Source organism: Branchiostoma floridae, chromosome 13, assembly GCF_000003815.2.
Source record: "Branchiostoma floridae strain S238N-H82 chromosome 13, Bfl_VNyyK, whole genome shotgun sequence".
Taxonomy (NCBI): domain Eukaryota; kingdom Metazoa; phylum Chordata; class Leptocardii; order Amphioxiformes; family Branchiostomatidae; genus Branchiostoma; species Branchiostoma floridae.
This window is the reverse complement of record NC_049991.1, coordinates 8349297-8369849: the sequence shown is the minus strand read 5'-3', so window position 1 is coordinate 8369849 and position 20553 is coordinate 8349297. Positions and strand designations below refer to the sequence as shown.

The 20553-nt window shown below is 41.5% G+C and overlaps 1 protein-coding gene across 1 annotated transcript in view; it reads left to right on the top strand.

The window, feature by feature from the left end:
• LOC118429775 (somatostatin receptor type 5-like) overlaps positions 1-16512 on the top strand; it is a 28904-nt gene extending 12392 nt beyond the window's left edge. Inside the window, exons 2-3 of the mRNA XM_035840408.1 lie at positions 6005-6054; positions 12793-16512. Coding sequence (XP_035696301.1) covers positions 12811-14178 — 1368 coding nt within the window. The 5' untranslated portion in view covers positions 6005-6054; positions 12793-12810 and the 3' untranslated portion in view covers positions 14179-16512. The remainder of the gene's footprint in view (positions 1-6004; positions 6055-12792) is intronic.
• The last annotated feature ends 4041 nt before the right edge of the window (positions 16513-20553 follow it).

Sequence of the window (20553 nt, the reverse complement as noted above, 5' to 3'; positions counted from 1 at the left end):
TATGCACATACGTTATGCTTTAGGTCCAAACAAGGTATCAGATTTACAGACGCCCTACTCCACAGTTTTAGCGCTCTCCTGGTGATTCCAAGTTTGCCGTAAAGTGCGAGAAACGCACTTATCGGTGATATATCCTTCTGTAGTTGTATGCTAACCACCTCGCCTAATGTGGAGACAAAACTTTACTCATTTATATGAACTCCTGGTTCAATACAGAAATGAGCGACAGGTTGGATTTATATCACACTGTTTGCTGCTTATTGTCAGTTTTAATACAGTCTGTGTCACATAAACTGGGGTCGGAAAACTTCTTTATCGCTAGCTACAACAGTTAAGAAGTTTAAACGACCATACGGAACGGCTCTAGAGGGAAACATTTGATGAAGCTGCAGTTCTTTTAATGTCTTCGTCGCCTGGGCTGTGGTTGCTTTGATAGCGAAGTGCTATTCATCTTCCTCAAGACGGCATTGTTACGTCTTACAAAGATAAATGCTTCAAAGCCACTGTACACGTCATTATGTGTAGCGATACTATGTAGGGTTAAGTGCAGTTCTCTTGAACTAAACTGCCATGACTTATACTAGTTCTACACATCAACCGCAGTTTCCATTTTGGTAATTGATATCGTTGCACATCTAGAAAGGCTTTATAATGCCCTAGCCTGGTCCTTTAAAGTGTGTGGCTAGCGATACTATGTCAAACGTAGGGCCAAGTGCAATTTTCTTGAACTGAACCGCCATGACATATGATAGACCTACACAGCAGTCACCATTTCCGTTCTCGTGATAGATACCGTTGCGCATCGAAATGCACTATGATACTCCCGTCTAGACTCAGGGATCATGAATAAAGTGTGTTGCGCTATGGCTAGCTATACTATGACCCCCGTCTCGACTCATGGAATGATCATAAAAAAGTGTGTGGTGTTATGATCAGCTGTACTATGACAAGCGTAGGTTTAAACGCATTTTTTTCTTGACCGTCGTAAGTCGTAACATGCCCTGGTTATACACAGCAGCCACCATTTCCGTTCTCGTGATAGATACCATGTCACACATCTAACTGCACTATTTAACACTCCCGTCTCGACTCAAGGTTCATAAAAAGTGTGTGGCGTTATGGCTATCTGTATGACAAACGTGAGTTTAAGCGCTTAAGCTCAAGTATCTTGACCTAAACCGTCGTAACATGCACTGGTTATACACAGAAGTCACCATTTCCGTTCTTGCGATTGAAATTGTTGCGCATCAAAACGCAGTATCTAGCACTTGCGTCCTGTTTCAACTCAAGCATCTTAAAGGTGTGTGGCTTTATGGACAGAACTATACAGTGACAAACGTAGGTTTGAACCCAATTTTCTTGACCTAAACCGCCGTAACATGCCCTGGTTCTACACAGCAGTGACCATTTCCGTTCTTGTGATTGAAACCGTCGCGCATCTAAATGCACCAGTTAGCACTCCCGTCTCGTCTCGACTCAAGCACCTGAAAAGTGTGAGGCCCTGACACGACTATAATGTCCACTTGTGATCAATCAATGAACCCTCGACACTGCCCGCACCTTGACTAATGGACCACTGTCGTGATTTGCCATTACAGACACGTTTGTGACGACCAGAGCTGCCCAACCCGATCGACATCCCCATTACTAAACACCAACACTCATTTCTCAGGTCTTCTCGGGCGGTGCGGTCTATAGTTATTGATCGCACAACTTGGCAGGGATGCGCAGCGGGGAACGGGCTAATTGTACGCTGTTACTTCTTTACAAATTACTACCACTGCAGAAGTTAGATCACTGCATGGGTGTTGGTATAGTGTTTGATTTTCTGCACTGTGGATAAGACACGTCATTACTTTGCACTGACTATCGACTCTATGCCAAGTGAGAGATTAGAATACATTGAAAATTGTAGATGGGGACGCCATAAACTTTCTACAACTCATCCTCCGCTTACCGACTGCAGAATTCAGATCACTGCATGGGCGTTGGCAGTGTATGATTTTCTGCACTGCGGATTTGAACGTATTCTACTCGTCGTTACTTTCCACTGACTATCGACTCTATGCCAAGTGAAAGATTAGAATGCATAGAAAACTGTAGACGTGGGATCCATAAACTTTCTGTAACTTTTCATCCTCTGCTCACCTAATCACGTGACAATTTGCATAAAGTGACATCACTGAAGCGGTGGATTACTCATTCCTTGACTGGTGCTGTTCAGTCAATAATTTCGCGGTACATCGTCTGGGTAACACTTTCCCCTAGGTGTTAAAATAACATTCCGATTGAAAATGAAATTTTGATCCTACCACGGTAAGGCGTGTCTGAATTTGGAGTGCATGCACCTATACATTTTCCAATTTCTATTTGATATATCCACGGCATCCAAGATACTGTTGCATCCTGCTTTGTCAAAGATACTCTGGCTATTTTAGTTGTATACCCGGTGCATTTCCTGTAATATACACTACGTAATACATAAACTTGAACGTTATCGTTTTCTCATAATACAGCTCATTGTTTCAACTAAATTCATTATGATGGACAAAAATAAAGCTTTTGCGAGTTTAAAAATACAATCAAAATTGTATACACGAGCGCTGAACGAAAAAAAATAATACTTTTCACTTGAAATAATCACATTGATAAATAACCGCACTTCTTTTTCACACCAAGACACAGAGCTACTCCTTCATCACAAAATCTTGGCAACTGAACCGAGACGGGGGCCACCACAAACTATTACGGGTGAGCACCTTTGACCCAGTGCTCACGTCACACCTCATTGAAGTGACGTGCTCTGAGAAATTAGCAATACGTTCTCCAAGGAAGACCAGAAGAACGGTCAAAACTTTTCAATGCCTAATCTTTGAGTTTCAGCTGAAAAATAAAATGCCTCTGGTACTCTTTAGCCACTAACTTTTTCCCCCAAGTTCTCTTCTATATGTATGTTAATCTTTGTCAAAGCGTCCAATTCGCACATCTGCACGCTGGGTAACAAAACCATTACGGCTCTCTGCTCCTCTGGTGAGACAATACGACGCTGTGTAATTGCTTGGAGCTGATCCAATCCCTCAATGCCGTAGAGTAACTTGCCTCCTCACGTAATTGGTTAGAAACTTTTAATCAGTTCAGAGGCTATAAGAAAGTTTCAACCATTTTACAACAGCAGGAATTAATTTTTAACCAATCAAATAGTCTTCTTCAGAGCAACTGAGGGCTCTGTCGCTCAAAGCACCTCACGTTACACGAGCTAGGGTGGTTGATAGTTTGTAGGGGCCTCCGTCCCGGCCTAACGGGCTTTGACGAGGCCGGACGTAGATAGCATCCTAAAGTCCTGTTGTGATTTTATTTAGCTACACAATTCTTGTGTTGGAGAATAGATTCGCCTTTCAAAACACAAAAGGAAGTTTCTTTGTCAGAACCTAAAATTTGTTGCGTCATATTTAGTGTATGGAAACGCATACTTAACATTAACCACACGCTAAGACTGTACATAAAGGCCCCACACGTAGAATACATACAGCTGTAACAAGCTGTCTTGATGCTGATGCACAATCTGCACTTTAGAATTTATATTGCCTGGTCCCCTGGTTATCTAGCGAAGAATCCATCAGGACATGGGCAAACGAGGTACCCCCCTCCCCCAGTAGCAGTGTGTGTTTTTCGCGATACTCCGCCCGTTAGAATGATTGACGCTTTCTTTTCTACCCCTCAAACCAGTGCGAACAGAAGGCTCTAACAGAACAGTAGCCATTATCGTACCGGCAGTTATCAGTCTTGCACCACCGCCTCGGGAGGCAACGGGTTATCCCTGCCGCTCAAAATCAGCACGGATACGTCAAGAGTAATTTCCTCGGCTGCTTGTCTTCTAATGGCAGCAATCTCACCATTTACACCACTTGATACCGCTCTGATAGGCCGGGGAAAGCGGGATAAATTGGACATGGCGTGCTGTTCACTTCGGAACTACTGCAATTTTCAGGAGAAGTTATTTTATGGTCACAGGAAAACAGGTCGATCAAGGACATATGCAATCAGGAAGGTTATCTAGCTGGGATATCAGGGTGGGCGTGCACATGAGTGGATGAACACGAGGGTCTCTTCGTCGCCTGGCATACATGAAACATCTTCTCAAGGTCAACACACTCGGTAAACTTGACGTTATGGATAAGTGGCCCCTATGTTGTATGCTGAGGTCTTCGATGGTTCAATTTGAAACAAGAAAACACCGTTTAGATTTTAAGGCTCTAAAATATATGCAGCTGAATGGTTGTTTACGGTGTAAAACTACCGATATAACGCTAAGTGCCCTGGGCGGAGGACATGTTGTAAGGTACATGTTTCATAACTCTAACTTCCCAGTTTAGGAGAGCGAGTCCTGACAAGGTGAATCCGTCGACTGAACTTTTGAAGCCGTGTGTAGAATATGAACACATGTTAGTATGTCTCAACACCGCAAATGGCATGGTGAAATACAGCTTGCTAAAAACGTTCCTAATCTACTACACACACCTTGTGTAATTTGAGTCCCAGCGAGTGACAACTGCTTTAGGGCTATACAGAAGACGCCACATTTTTACCAGTCTCCTTCAAGATATGTGAGGAACCTATTGGTCAGGATCTGTCTCCTAGAAGTGACAAAGGTGGCTTAAAGGTCAAAGGTGGCTGGAAGTCGGCACCGACCCCCGCCTGTGTTCAAGATGATTGACGGGGCCCCGTGGATAGACTCGATACAGTCCATCACCTTTGACCTGTTGCCCGCGTCACAATTCCTGAAGATGTCACGAGGACTATTCAAAGATTTGACACATTTTCTGTGTTGCCTTTGTCCACCAACATGGAATTTACTGCTGTTTGAATCAACATATTCGTAGCTTCTGTGACCCATTCTCTACCATTTGCAGTTTGAACCAATTTCGCTGCCTGGAAAGTTAGAAATGAAAAGTCATGAAAGCAGCTGGATCTGACAAGGCAAGATGTTGGGCACTTGAATAAGTTCTTCGAAGACTTCGCGTATGAATCACGCTCATCACTTACAGATGTACCGATTCTTCTTACCAGAAGAATATACTGTCTGCTCTACACTTGCCTGTCGGCTACGGCAATTCCATTTCCAAGAGTTTCAAAGGGAGATCCAACGCACACTGACCTTTGTATCTGACAAAAACAGATTTACAATACTTCTCAGAAAAACGTAAGCTCCCTTACTAGCTGGAGGTCAGTGGACTACTGTAAAGCCTTTGATCGCGTCAACCACGACGTAGCCATCTGCCCACTGATCCGGCTCATTTTGTAGCTGGGTATTGTCCAGCCCCCTTGCCAACAGATAAAGATTGTTGCTACTGTTGAGCGTACAAAATTGGATTTTCATGACCTATGACTTTGTAAGTTGAAGTTGAATATGATTCATGATGTGGGAGTATGATTTGAAAGACAACAAAACCCGCAAAGCTTATAAAATGCACTTCGCTTGAAATAGTAATATGATTTTTGGTCGTACAGTAGTCGTTGAACAGTCGCAGCCTCGGTGGATAGGGGTGTTGTTGTTCTCTCAAACGGATACGAAGTAATACGATATCATGGTCTCTGTTTTACTTTAACTTATGGGGTTCCACAGGGCTCACTTCTCGGCCTTCTCATCTCTGTAGATGACATTAACAGTGCGACTCGCCAACCATTGTTAAGAATGCTTGATTTGTAAAGTAGAGATAAAATGGATTTGATGTTAGAAAGGTACATTTGGCGTGCACCCTCCAACATAATAGAACACTTCACATAAGTTATTTCATACCAGTCATTTTGGAAAGTTTGGTAGGGAGATTCTATTCCCTTTGATTACCTTTTATTATTTACCAAGTGGATATTTCATACCATTACTAACTTGTGCTTTAGCTTTGATGGTTATGTTGTTTTGTCATTGTACAATGTTTTAGATTTGTTGATTTTACAATATTTTAGATTTTTCGATTGTTCATTTGTTGATTTTGCTTTGTTTCAGAATTCCTACCAGCCCACACTAAGGAAGCAGCTTGCAATTGAACGATAACTGTGAGTTCCGATGATATTCTTATTTCTAATTTTGTAACAAGAGCTACAACAAATGGTTGTTTTGAAATCTACCGACTTAGATTAGATTTTGCTTGTTAATTGCTGATAAATAGTGTTAGGTGACAAGTTGATTTGATTTTTTTAGTTTCTTATCAAACGTTACCACAATATACACAACGCAATTATCTTCATATAAAGGAGCCGATATATAATCCTTAAGGCTTTCAGTTCTTGTTTGAAACAATAAAAGTATCTTTGACATTTTCAAAATGCCCTTCCCTGAGTATGAGATCCCAGTTTTTTTTCTAATCGGCAATTTAGACATAAAAATTAACAAGAGTTGGCACCAATATCTAGCATCATACATGTATCACATCCTTGTTTCCTCCTAATTGCAATTTAGACACCCAAAATAAGAAAAATCGACGCCAACAGCGATTAAGCACGCAGAAGTAAAAGCCATTAGTACAGTTTTGTGCTGCGAAATGAGCCTCTAATAAACATAGTCTCCGATTCCACATTGCCACTCAAATGACTTATTCCTGAAGTCAAAGCACGGAATTCATCGATTTGTGTCTGGTATGCGTTCCATGTGTCTTTATTACTCAAGCTCTGATTTGCTATCCAGCAACAAATCCCTTGCAACACGCATGAAAATCCTTGTCTTTTCTGCAGGCAATTTTTCATAAAGGTATGAGTCGAAATCATCTCAAATATTTGCGTCTATGAGATGTATAAGCTCCGTGGCTGTAGGTTAATCAAAAGTCCCAACATTCCTTGGCCGGGACAAATCTCCAAAATGACAATGCAATCAGGTGCAGGAAGTTGGGAACATCACATAAAAACGCTGGCTTACGCATAAGAAATAGACATCAACCACGAAGCCATTCCAAGAGTCCCTTGCTGTTTTATGACTTCGTTGATATCGCATTTTTTTGGGCCAAAGTCCAGACGAAAGCTGTGTGTTTGATATGTGAAACTTGTCAAGAATACATATCACATAAACATACAGCCGTGTAAAAGAGCACCCTTAAGATGTAACTTGTGACCCCAGACACCAATCCAAACCTTATCATATAAGCCATGCGCGTAAATTATGTAAGGTCTTGAAATACTCTTAAGGAAGTAACACGTTTCTATTCTAGTCTGAAGGAAAGCCAGACTCTTAGAAAGCATGGATGGGTGCTAAAGCCCCCTTCACACCAGAGCAAGAATGAGCCGGAATGTTGTCGGAATGAAACTCTTTTTCTATTCCTGGCAATTCCTAGTGTGTGCCTGAAATTCTTACTGCATTCCAGCTATTCGTGCCCGTTCTTTTGCCTGGCCCGAAAGTTTTTGACATGTTAAAACTGTCGAGGTGCATTCGAAGTGGAGAAATATCGAACGGCATTCAATGTGTATTCTTAGTGTATTCCAACTATTCTAACTGCATTAGGACCGCATTCTGCGGCATTCCAATCATGCCCGAATATGGCCAAATGAATATCCGGAATGCAGTAAGAATTTCTAGAATACACTACGAATTGCCAGGAATGGAAAAGTCTTTTCATTCTGACGGCATTTGGCTCATTCCTTCTCGTGTGAAGGGGGTATAAGGTCCATTTGAAATTGCCACTCGGAATGGCCCCGAATGTGGCACGACGTGCATTTTGCAAATACTTCGTTCCATATGGTTTCTGCTTGATTCCTGCTGATTCGGTTTCAGTGTGAAGGCCCTATAATGCAAACAGAGAATTTCTAAAAAGTTTAAAATCTTTGCTTCCCCCAATTTATTCTTAAGTGCAAGACATCTGAACATCTGTCATCCGAAATCTGCTCGGTAGGCTTTCGATCCATTTTGCGTTGTTAGGAAAAGAATGCTTTTCTCGTAATGCGGAGTTTGTGACTCATGGGGTACAGCATACGTCATCAAAATGGTGAGCCAATCAGCGGGTGATCAAGTTCCTCCCCTGGCGTCCTTCAGGGGGTTGGTGTGTAACATTAGTCTCCTAGCAGACGTGTATCAGCTGGATGAAAAAAAGAAGTTGGCAAAAAAATACGGCCAGATAAGGTGCCATGGGATTTAATTCATTCTTTTTCAGTCTCTCCAGCTATCACAGTTCACTCTTAGCTCGATTAACTCCCACTAGGTTTTTATTCCTAATTTGGCTAAAGTCCCCTGTTGCTATACGGCCAGGTGTGAGTCTGGTAGAGACTATTGTAACACAACCCAGCACATTACGTGACAGAGGGTATAGAATCATCTGAATAAAGACGAAATATAGGCATAGGGAATTTTACATCAAAACAACTGCGCTCCCTTTATCTCAAGCTAATCGAAGTCATGACGCTAATGTTTGACTTCAGATGATCCTGAGATACTGTGCCACATCTAAGACAAGATAACATCCGTGAATGACGCGAGAAGAGGAACCTGTGAACACTCGTTGGTCGGCTGCCCCATGCCATTTTGATGACGTACAAGTTTGTACCCTGTGAGACAGTGTACTACGCACATTAACGTCTCCTTAAAGCAACCGGTACAAATTCAAACATCGTGTTCATAACTTCTTCAATGCCTCGATCCTTTAATCTCATAATCATACAACTTCCAGACAGAATGTCTAATGTAGTAAGCATACCGACCCTTAGATGACTTAAAGTCCTAGATGTTGTTTTTTTCCGTAAAAGCCTTTGAGTGCTATAATGACTCTGTTTGTAGGCGGTTAATGGCAACATTAACGTGTGGTTGGTCACACTAATTGTGGGTACCGGTAGTGAAGATATGATGCAAACAGGATGTCTCTGTCGACTGTTATTACTAACACGAGCTTCATCCATGTTCCGGCTGTTTAGCTGTCCTATTTAGCATTTGCCTAAAATCTAAAACTTCATGGGACGGCCGTATAGAGGAAAGTTTGCAGAACAACGCACAACATATGACGATATACAGCACAACACAGCACAACATTAATTAAGATAAAGAACAGCACAGCACAGCACAGCACAATGTCGATACAACACACCACAACCCAGTACAACGCTATACAACAAAAAAGAATACAGCAATTATAATGATTGAAGGTATATTGACATGCACCTTTCTTACATTTGCTGACTTTTGTTCAATTTTTCTTCTTTTATATTGTATCGAACCATGTTAATTGCTGTTACATTATGTTCGGCTTATGTTATGCTTACACATTAGCTTCAGTTAAGAGGCCAATAGATAATGGCTGTTACAAATCATCTTACGAATTTAAGAAAAAACAGTTGTACAAACTCTCGGATATGAGAAATTTCACCTGAGGACCGTGTAAAATAGAGTATAAAGATAGGTTTGCCGCAACCTGGCGCTCATGATAACTACTACGATAACCGCCACGGCTCACATCATCCTGTTGCTTATAGTCTAATAGCATTGACTTTATTTCCGTCTCTTTCGAGTACTGCAATTAGTTCCTTATCCTTCCGCTGTTTCATCGTAAAGGGACTCTTCAAAAACGCATTAAGACGCGGCAAGACGTCAAAAACGTGTCTTCTCCCCTCAGGCGTCAATCATAAGACGATTAGCACAAACTTCAAGTAGGCGATAAAAGTGGCTGAGATGCTTGGGGAGGTACAGAGTCTTGAATGTACACAGAATATACTTTCTCCGTAGTCCACGCACGTACTCAAATACGCAAGGTAGCGTACTGACAAATCGTACAGACTTTCTCAAAGTCCCAAACTTTTCTATCCTTACATTGTTGCGCTTTCTATCGGTGCTTTCGAACAAATCTGCCAATCCGTTATGCCGTGTAGGTAATGCGGTCTGCTTGTCCCAAAAGGAGTACATGAAATCCCGTCTGAAAGTGTATGATGCATGCGGGATCCCCCAAAAGACGACACGTAACGACTTAAAGAACATTATCTCGGACCGTCAGGCTATATGATGGGATTACGACCCACTGTGGGATTACCTAACGGCGAAAGCTGGACCAAAAAAGAAGAAAATTTCCAGATAAAGGAATTATGAAGACTCTAGCACGGGGATGATGAGACATGCAGTGCAATTTTTTTGGAAAAAATGTTCAATAAAAGTCAGTCCAAATATAGAAGACGTTTCTAAATATCCTTTAAGAAAGCGCGCTGGTAAGGATATGACCTGGAGAAGTCTCAAGCTGACTCAGAAGTTCAATTTCTCGGGCAGTTGCCCAGAGATAACCGTAAAGCATCCATTAAAATTGGGAGGAGCTGTCTGGATGTGATAACCTTGAATCGGGATGCCGTCCAAAGTCCCTCCTGAATAAGTCGATAAATTTTGCAAACGCTATTGGCATTAAATCGGTATGAGGTTTACGGTTAGATCTTGTTTGAATGGTCCAAAACTTTTCAACTGGAAGATATATAGATATCAACTGAACCATACTTCCTACGTCTGCCATGAATCATCATAGCTGGAAAATATTGTTTTTAACAGTGACACTTCATGAAAAATATTAGTTCCAAAGAATGATAGAATGACACCTAATAACTCTACAGGTTCGTATTGTATGTTTTTTTGGAGGGGGGAGGCAAAATTGCAAAAGAAATCTTTAGAACAAAACTTTGCGTAATGATTTAATTTCAAAATATCGCCTTAAACGTTTTGTCTGTCCTCGCGTGCTGTGTAATAGACTAGGAAAAAAAAACGACGGTGCTTTGCGTGGTGAACTAACCCGGTGATATCCCAAAACAAGATCGCAGCATGTCCAGGACAAAATAAGATACCACAAAAATATATAGATTCATGGAGGTAAATAGAAAAATAAGTGGCAGTGGAAAAGCTTTGCAAAATGGTAAGATAGCTTCAACTTATCACAAAAATGACCAAAACATTATTTTTTGGGTCGTTAAGGTTCTAAGATATGAGACTTTAACCCTCAAAACACCATGCTAAAGCTGGATTCGCAAGTCCTGAACTAAATCGAGATTTTCCGAATGGTTACATGGCAGGTTCCCAACTGCTGAATTTGGCCTCATCGATCCTTGGCTAGCGGCAATGTCTGTGTCAATATTGATAGGGTCCATTTTACAGACTCTATTTGCTGTGCAGTTCCTTGAAGTTTGGCTATGAATGATTATCATTGTTGGAAGAATTGGTAGGGTGGTTAGACTTGTTGACATTACCAACATTTGCAATCATAGTCGAGGGCAACTTTTTAAAACATTCATTCTCCCTGAACTGGTCCTTGTATAGACCCTCTTAAAACAAGGGCTACTTCTTTTTCTCTTAAGCTTCTTTGCTACTGATTTACCCCATGCTTCAACAGCCTTGACTTTATCTACCATTATCTTTTGGGCTCTGTCATAGCAGAAGTACTGATAAGGTTAAGGTCGACAGCATTCATCATCATGACATGAATAGATCTAGAAGATGTTGTTAGCCGTTGCGTAACTGACTTCGATCGGTGACCTTTCCTTCCGCTCTAAGTGTCACCTCATTGACCTTATCAGCCCTGTTTATAAAAGAACGATAAAGAAAGCTTTCATCGTTGTAAATTGAGGAAGCCTCCTGCTGACATTTTCCAGCAGCCACTGCATAAACGCTGGTCCTTCATCGATATGAATTACTGTGAAAAGCGAGGCAATTTGGTGATTTACGGCAATGGGAGCTTATTTCAAGTTCTAACCGTCTGTGTAGAGAATTACTGACCAATTTCGGGCACTGTCCATTTGTTTTCATCATAATCTTGACCCAGTTTCAAATTCCTGAAACGCATTGATCGTCGGGATGTGTGACGTCACATGTGGGTCAAAGGTGCCCGGAAGTCGATACTGTTGCGGCCCCGGGTCAACGAGGGTGAATGGGCCCCGTATATAGCGTTTTCATCCACTCCATAAACAAGTGCTTTTAAAAAAGCTGGCATTTTGCCAATGTTTGCGTGTGTGAACGTTTTTTTTCTCTAGTTATTAGAATGTCATATAAATAGAACAGAGTAACTAAACCTGATATTGGCGCATGGAGAGATTCACATATGTGCCTGAACTGCAGCAGATCTAGACGCCACCTGTTAAAATTTGCGTGAACTGCAGCAAATTTCACTACACATTGCCTGTTTTTGAGTGAGCTCTGTTGCGGGGCATTTTTTTTTTTTTTTTTTTAATTTTTATTTCTATTCGGCAAAAAACGAAGCGGCGAATCCGTTAACCAAAGAAATAAATTGGTGTGGCCAAATGGATGTAAAAATTAGTATTTTAATGGATGTAAAAAAGAAAAAAAAAGTTGAAAAAAATCTACCTCCCCGGATTCGAACCGGGTGCATTGGTTTAGAATGCGTAAACTTTACCACTGCGCTAGTGCGAACATGTTGGAGAAATACCTGTTTTAACAGGTATACAAATGTTTGGCATGGATTGAACAGGTCCGTTCATCTCAACATCACAACGGCGACTACACTGGCCAGAAGGCATTCAAGTCGCAAAATGCAAAAAGCAGATGGGTAATGGCCGCGATTTTGGTGTCCCTTTTTGTATTTCAATTGATCTCCCTTGAAGCGTGTACAGTATTTTTGTTTTACTTGCAAGTTTCAAGTATTGTTCTAGTATATTCTTTTTTTGCGCTGAAGACATTGAATATTACACTAAGAACTGACAACGCTTGAACTAAATTTGATTCGCGACATGCAAACATGGATACCAACATGGCGACAGACACAGCTGTGATGTCACTCTTTCATGATGCTTTCCACCAATGAAACTTTTACATATCTTTCTTTTACTTTCTTCTGTCTCCAGGATCTGTGATCTGTGACCATGAAGATGCCGACGCCCTCCTGGTCCAGTCTCAACATGTCCTCCTGGAACCAGACCAACAAGAACTTCACAACCGATGACGATCTCTTTCCATCGGGTTATCTGGAATCCATCATCATTCCGGTTTTCTACTGCGTGGTGTCGGCAATAGGACTGACGGGGAACACTCTAGTCATCTACGTGGTCCTCCGGTACGCCAAACTGAAAACTGTGACGTACATGTACATCATGAACATGGCTTGTGCAGACGAACTGTTCCTACTGTCGTTACCATTCCTTGCCGCTTACTACGCCTTACACAACTGGCCGTTCGGACTGGTGGTCTGTAAGGTGGTTCTGTCCGTGGACGCCTTGAACCAGTTCACCAGTATCTTCTGCCTGGTGGTCATGAGCTTTGACCGCTACCTGGCCGTGGTGCACCCGGTCAAGTCCGTGGGGTACCGGACCCCCAGCATGGCGCGGTACGTCAACATCAGCGTGTGGGCAGTGTCTTTGGTCATGACGTTGCCAGTCGCCATATTTGCCACGACAAATGAGGGAAAGAAGCTGCCTGACGGAGTCAGCTGCAATCTTCACTGGCCGGACAAGACCATCGGTTCCCACGTCTTCACCACCTTCACTTTCGTTTTCGGGTTTGCCGTGCCCCTGTCCATCATTGTCGCCAGCTACATTCTCCTGACGCGCCGGCTGAGAAGTCTCAGCAACAAGACTCACTCTCGCGAGAAAGAACGAGCTTACCGGCGGATCGAGCGCCTCGTCTACACCGTGGTCTTCGTCTTCGTCATGTGCTGGATGCCCTTCTACGTCTTCCAAATCGGGAGCCTGGCCGGTCTCTTCGAATACATCAACGACGTCGACGTAGAGAGCGGGATTTTCCACCTGGTGAGCGCCCTGATGTACGTCAACAGCTGCTGCAACCCGCTGCTGTACGGCTACCTGGACGAGAACATCAAGAGATGCATACGAGAGGCCGCCTGCTCCCCGGTCGGCAGTACACCGTTAGGAGCTCCGCCTGTCGACCTAGAGCTTCGCCCTGAGCCCTCCCGGTCCCCCCGACTGGAAGGTCGGATAGACGGCGTTACGACCCCCCACCGAACATTGACAACGGCCCTGACCAATTACGAACTTACCCGATCTCCACGGAACTCTCCTTCACCAAGCCCTCGGCTCGCTCGGTACATCCTCGGGAGGGAGCAGACCATCATCCTCCAGCACGGCACGCCGCCCGGCCTCGGGGCCTTCCTACGCCCGCCCACCCCCAGCAGCCTGCCCGAGAAGGAAGAGAACGGAAGCGTAGTCGAAACCCCTCCACATAAGATGCATGATCTTCACAAGTCCTCTGAACATCTGGCAACTACTACAGTCTAGACGAGCAACGACAATTCGGTCCAAAAAACGTTGTCATTGTTCGTCGATGGAGATTAATAAGATACGCAAATAGCAATAACTCAAGCAACTGGATATGATTTTGGAGGTGCTTGAATAATTGCTATTTGGCGTATTTTATTACCTGGATGCCTAACCAGGTTAAACTTCCTGTCTGACCTCCATCGACGAACAACGTCAACGTTTCTTGGACCGAATTTGAGTGCACCCGACTGCTCCAGAGAATGCCTACGACTGCACGCGACTGTCTATACCGATGTGCACACGACTGCCTACAAGTGTACCTGACTGTCTAAAATATATTGGACATGATTGAGACAACGATGGTAGTTCCCTTAGGATGCCAAATACAACGGCCTTGTGGCAAAGAGTTTTAAGCTTATTCATTAGAACATATTTAAAAGTGACCCTTTCCTTCTATCTGGCTTGACTAATACTTTAAGCAATACCGGCAAAGCCTTTGGAAGTACTCAACGGTCCAACACAATCCATTGAACGTCGGATGACTAAGTGGGGAGTACTTAGAAATTTTCCCGGAAAAAGTACAATTGATTCGTATGCTTAGTAATTACACTCACATGTTAAGTAATTTTACGAGTAGATCTAAATTGTATTCGGTAAAATTGTAATACACTCGGTAAATTCCCAAAATGCTCAGTTTATCGTAAATTCGCTGGGTATACTAAGGCACATCTTTTGTCACAACTTTAATACGAGTAGAGTAGAGTACAGCAGATATCTTCAAAAGACAGTCTATCATCTAATTAACAATAAATCAACAATTAATAGAGTATATTTACTTAACTATCGGAAGGGCTCAACAAATGTTTTAAACAATATTTCTCTGTATTAGATTTTTCAAGTTTCCTTATAACATCTTTGAACGTTGATTATTACTCCAACGATGAAGCTAGTGTCATTAACCATGGAGGTTGCAATAACTCCTCGCTCGACTGTGGGTTGCCAATCCTACGTAGGATTTTATTTTACATAATGCTTTTTTATTCCAGTTAAAATGAATTATTTCTTGTGTTTGAAACATGAGATTTTCCATTAGCTTTGATACATTACCGTTGGCAAAATTCATTCGATATCAATTCAATTTCGTAACCTTTTACTTTCGATAAGAACATTTTGGTTTTGGTACAGGGGGTTGGACTGTAATGATTTTATTATCATCTTTTAGAAACTCTAGGCCCTATCGACTTTTTGTATACTAGTAACTATAGCTGTTTGTCCCTTCTGAAACACGTTGTTGTCATTCCGTTTTCACGTTATATTGGGATCAGACTTTCTTTTTTGTAATTGCAACATATATTTTTTAATCATTACTGCAACAAAAGCAATATCCGTGCAAAAAGTGCCAAAATATTTTTTAAAATCACTTATGACGAGATTCTGCCATTTGTTTGTGTCAGATTGTGAGGATTTCATGATTCTACATGTAACTTGCATTGGTAGAGATGACTTGGGCAAAAATGTTTCTGCAATTATCAAAACTGGAGCAAATTATTTTCATGATCATTACATTAATGAGAAAATACTACAATTTCCGTGTATCTCCCGCGGCTCATGACTACAATATTCAAGAGATAAATCACTAGACCTGTGAGGAGGGGTTAGGTTTTAAGCTCAAGACGTTATAATTTGTGGAGGTCTATTTTTATTTGCAATATTAACAATAAGACATTTTTGTTGTTTTTAACAACTATTCCCCAAAAGTGCGGGTTGACGTTAAGTCCCGTGCTTATTTCTAATGTACTTGTTTGAGATGTACTGAGTGACAGTAGATGTAAAATGCCGCATGGTCTACAATATGCCATCTCACAGTACCGAGTGCGTAGGTTCGGTCATAATACACCGTGGTCTATGTCAAAGTTCAAGTTCCATTCGTTAAATGTAGACGTTTTGCAACGCTCTAGATTCTTTATTAGAGGCCTACACATATTTTCAGTAAATAATATTGGTATATGTATGTCAAATCATGTGTACATATGTAAATTCAAATTTGTCTGACAACTTTATGTTTAACCATCCAAGATGGCGGAAAAAACTTACGTCATGGTCACGTGAGTGCAGACACGTGCTGTAAAAGTCTCTGTGTGAAAGTCACGGATTGTATCTGCGTGAAGTCTATCCTTGGAATTCAATGAGGTGACGTCCGGTGCTACATGATTGCGTGTTATAATACATGGACCGAGTAATAGTAAGTTTTGGGCCTGTCGTCAAGATTGTGAAGTTGAGAATCAATGTATTTTTCGAATGTATTTTGCTGTGATTGTTGATCACCACATCGTTGACAATAAATGTGTTTCTGTGAAGCAGTTTGAATTCATTATTGTGCATTCATCGTATTTGTAAAAAAAACTGCTACTGTTACAGGAAGTGTTTGTAGACATTTATTAACCACTGCCTCTGTTGGTATATTCACAGTGCTAACACACATTATTTGACGTTCACATCATACATAACAGAAGAGACAGATGTAGGGGCCACACCATAAGATAGCTAATGGCAGTTAGTGCTACATGTAAAGACGAGCAGCCAAGTCGTGATAAGCTTGTGCGTTATTCATAAGGCGACTGAACGTGACAAGCATATGAAAAAACATGAACAAACCAAGAACAATTATACCTCCTGTGAATTATAATTAATAGCCTCTTCCATTGACCACATTGCCCGGACAATCATGTCTAATCTATAGTTCTACCACCTCTGAAATCTACTTCCTGCTATTCACGCAAATCCGACCTCTCAATATCTTCCCACAGTCACTTCCTTCCACTCCCCTGACAGTGTATTCAAAGAACTACGGGCACACAAGCACATAACAAACAGACACACCGAAAACGGAGTGAATGGACAGACTCAAAAGTCACATTTTACACTTTCTGTGGCTCTTAAACCATTATAAGTACGCATGTGCAGCAATAGGAAATGTGCGCAATATGTCAAAGGTTAAGGCCCCTGAGACGTAAACAATACACATGTTGACCTTGTTATGCAAGTCGATACAAAAAGTCGAGACGATAACTGTTTATAAGTAAAAGGACCTTCACCTTTAACATGTAACCCACACTTCTTATCGCTGTACATGCATACTCAGATTCAGAATGATGAACGGGCTTATTGAACATTTGATGAACTAGCACAACAGGAAGTAGAAGGTAGTAAGATAGCTTGACTGAGCCTATGACCAAGATATAATGGACCACTAAGTCTCTTACGTCTGGCCTCTTACGACTAGCCACTACTCTATTCATAGATAGAGCTTTAGACGCAATGGGCCTTTACTTCACTCAAGGAGAACTTGTGACAACAGGAATGGGACTAGTAAATCTACCGGTACGTTTCCTCAATAGTAAAGCGTCAAAGAATGTATTGCCAGGATTTACCCGACTCGAAGATATAAAATTTGATATAAGATGCTGGCAATGTAGAATTTTGCAACAGTAATTTAAGAGCAACGCATAAAGTATATTTGCGTGTTTGAGATTTACCTGTTCCGTCACAATCCTGAGTGGATACATATTTTTCATGTCTGAAAAACTTTGTCTGATATGTATCACTGTTTATCTAAATTTTCATGTCCCATACCTATACGTATATATTACGGTTCCGTTTCTTGATCATGCTATAAGTACGTGGTATTACTTCCAAGCCATATATAACCTACAAGCTTAATAGGTCTATATGATAAAATATTTACAGTTGTAAGAGTAATCTCGATGGAGCACAACTGAATTAAGATAACCTTTGATGACCTATTCTGGGACCTTTGAGCTAACTTCCTGTCAGCGTGGGAAATACATAACTCTGTAAACACAAACAAAGAGACCCACAACAGTACCTCCGATCCCATTTCACGGAGGTAAACATTCATAAACGAAAATCATCTTGTAAATGGTTGCGAATTTAGCCCATATGCTGTCAAGTCATAACTCTGAATGACATATCTGAATCATAAATCGATGATGACATGCATGGAAGCAGTTTAATAGACCAGATGGTATAAATGATAGCGGTGTTATCATTTGCCTTTGGTCAAACATCTGGATGCCATGGAGTTTAGATCCCTCATCCGTCCCAGTACGTGGCCCATGTGTATAGCCAAGATATCGACCTGGAATTGTAGGAGACGGGCGGCTTGTAAAAAGAAATTGCAGGTATAAAAAGAAAGTTAGACTCCGTCCATCATACAATGTATGCCCGATGTCGCTTTCAAAATTCCTTTATATCATGTGATATTAGAAAGTCTGCCTATTACCATTTACAATGGCGGGGATGTATTAAATGTGGAAAGTTTCGGGTGGAAAATACGTTTTGAAGAATGATAAAACTATCATGGATGGAACAAGTTTCAAACGTGCTGCGGTGTGTGAAGCAAGAGTTGAACGACCGGACACTGGCACTTTGGGAAAACTTCAGTGCTGTACTCCTAACAAATCAATAAATCATCAGATTCTACCATACCAATGAAGGTACGTGATTGCAAGAGAACTAGTTATCGAAATTAGTGGGTCGATCAAGCTTAAATTTGATTAGGCTAAAATGCAAATGGCAAGGATGGGAAACAAGTCGTTCGTGTGTTGCTTTTGTCAAGCACAAGCCAATCAGCCATACATAAAAACAACATATATAATTCTCTGATTGGCTGACAGCAAGATTGTGGATGGCTACGACCCAAGAGCGACAAACTGGGCCTGAATTAGCAGAGCCAAAACGCACGGAAATCTAAAGACTGTATTGCAGAATGTTATAACATTACATTTTATAATATCCACTAAATCACGAAAAGAATAGAATTGTGGCTGGCCACGCCCCAAGAGTGAAAAAAATGGCTTGAATCGGCAGAGCAAAAACACATGGGAATATAATAGCCCTGGAAAGACTGCATAGCAGAATGACTACATGTTATGTCATTACATTTTATAATATCCACTAAATCATGAAATATAAACAATACGTGATATAGCTTATAAATGGTGAGGCCTAAAGGAGATGCAGTCGTCTCGGTTGTAGTTTTCGCAATTTCGGATTCCCTGTGCACGCTCGTCATATTTATGTTTTGTTATGTTTGGTTTATAGACAGGACACAAAGTGTTAGTGGGTCAAATATCGAACAGCAGTGACTATCCATAATTGCTGTGGGACAACCAACATCCCCCTCGTTGATTAATTATAAGGAGTCAAGACCTTCAGAGAACCTGAAATTCAGATGGTAACTTCAAATTGACTCAAACCCCGCAAAACGAGATTGGACGTAAACCGTTCTCACTCTTGGGACCTTGTTAGTGACAGAACCACAAACTATCTACAACTTGTGACAAGAAATCGAAGATTTCATAAATCCGTGAAATATTTGAATTTTTTGTAGTAAGTCATGATCAGCTATATGTTCATTTCACACATTCTCCTGCAAATGCCATCCTCGGGGGCTCCTGACGTTTGGCCATGTGCCAACGTTCAGTTCCTGCCACTCCACCAGAGAAATTTGGAGGCTGGCTAGCTTAACCTTCGTATCCTGTCAGTCTTCGGTTATAACTCAGTCCGGGTACAAAATTACACCCGGTCCAGTGGGAATAAACTTGAACACACACTAAGTCAAACAAGCAGACCGAGAAGGCTATCTCCATTGCATGGTAGTGACTACCCAATTACGTTAGCTGCCACATGACTTTATCGGAACTGCCAGTAATTATCATCCCTGGGTAGTTGTCAATTGTTTCGTGGATCAAAGGCGCCACATATCGAGTGGCAGCTAAACTGCTCATAGTTGGGCTTTAACATTGGCTACATGGCAATGACCCTAATTGAAGCAGTTTTTAGCTTCCAAGCCTTGTAGATAATTAACGAAGTAATTCTTAGCAGTCAAATGACTTTCTACTCTCTGTCCACGGGTTCTCTTACGAAATTCAAGTAATAAAAGTAACGCACATTTTGTCATTTTGACGCTATGACGTTGGGAAGTTAAGAATATAGAGTACTAGGATTTTAGCCTATTTTCGACTTGTACTAGCAGGACAACGTGATGTACCACGAAGACATCAAACGCGTTGAAGCAAAGTAATTAAATAATTTTCAAAGCCAAACTACTTTTAACAATCACCTAATAAATTCTTAAAGTAGATCCAAGCATCACATATAAGATTGCGGAATCTCCGCGTAAGGATAAGATAGTGGTACGTTTGGGTGAACCGAACTATGATCGAGAATATATCTCGACAACAAAGCGCAATAATTTAATGCGATTTGCGGATTAAAATTACTGGGATTTCAATTTTCTGAATCGGAACTTGACCCTTGGCTGGAATTGCAGAATAAAGGTCACAAAGCGCGTACGATTTCTTGCGATGG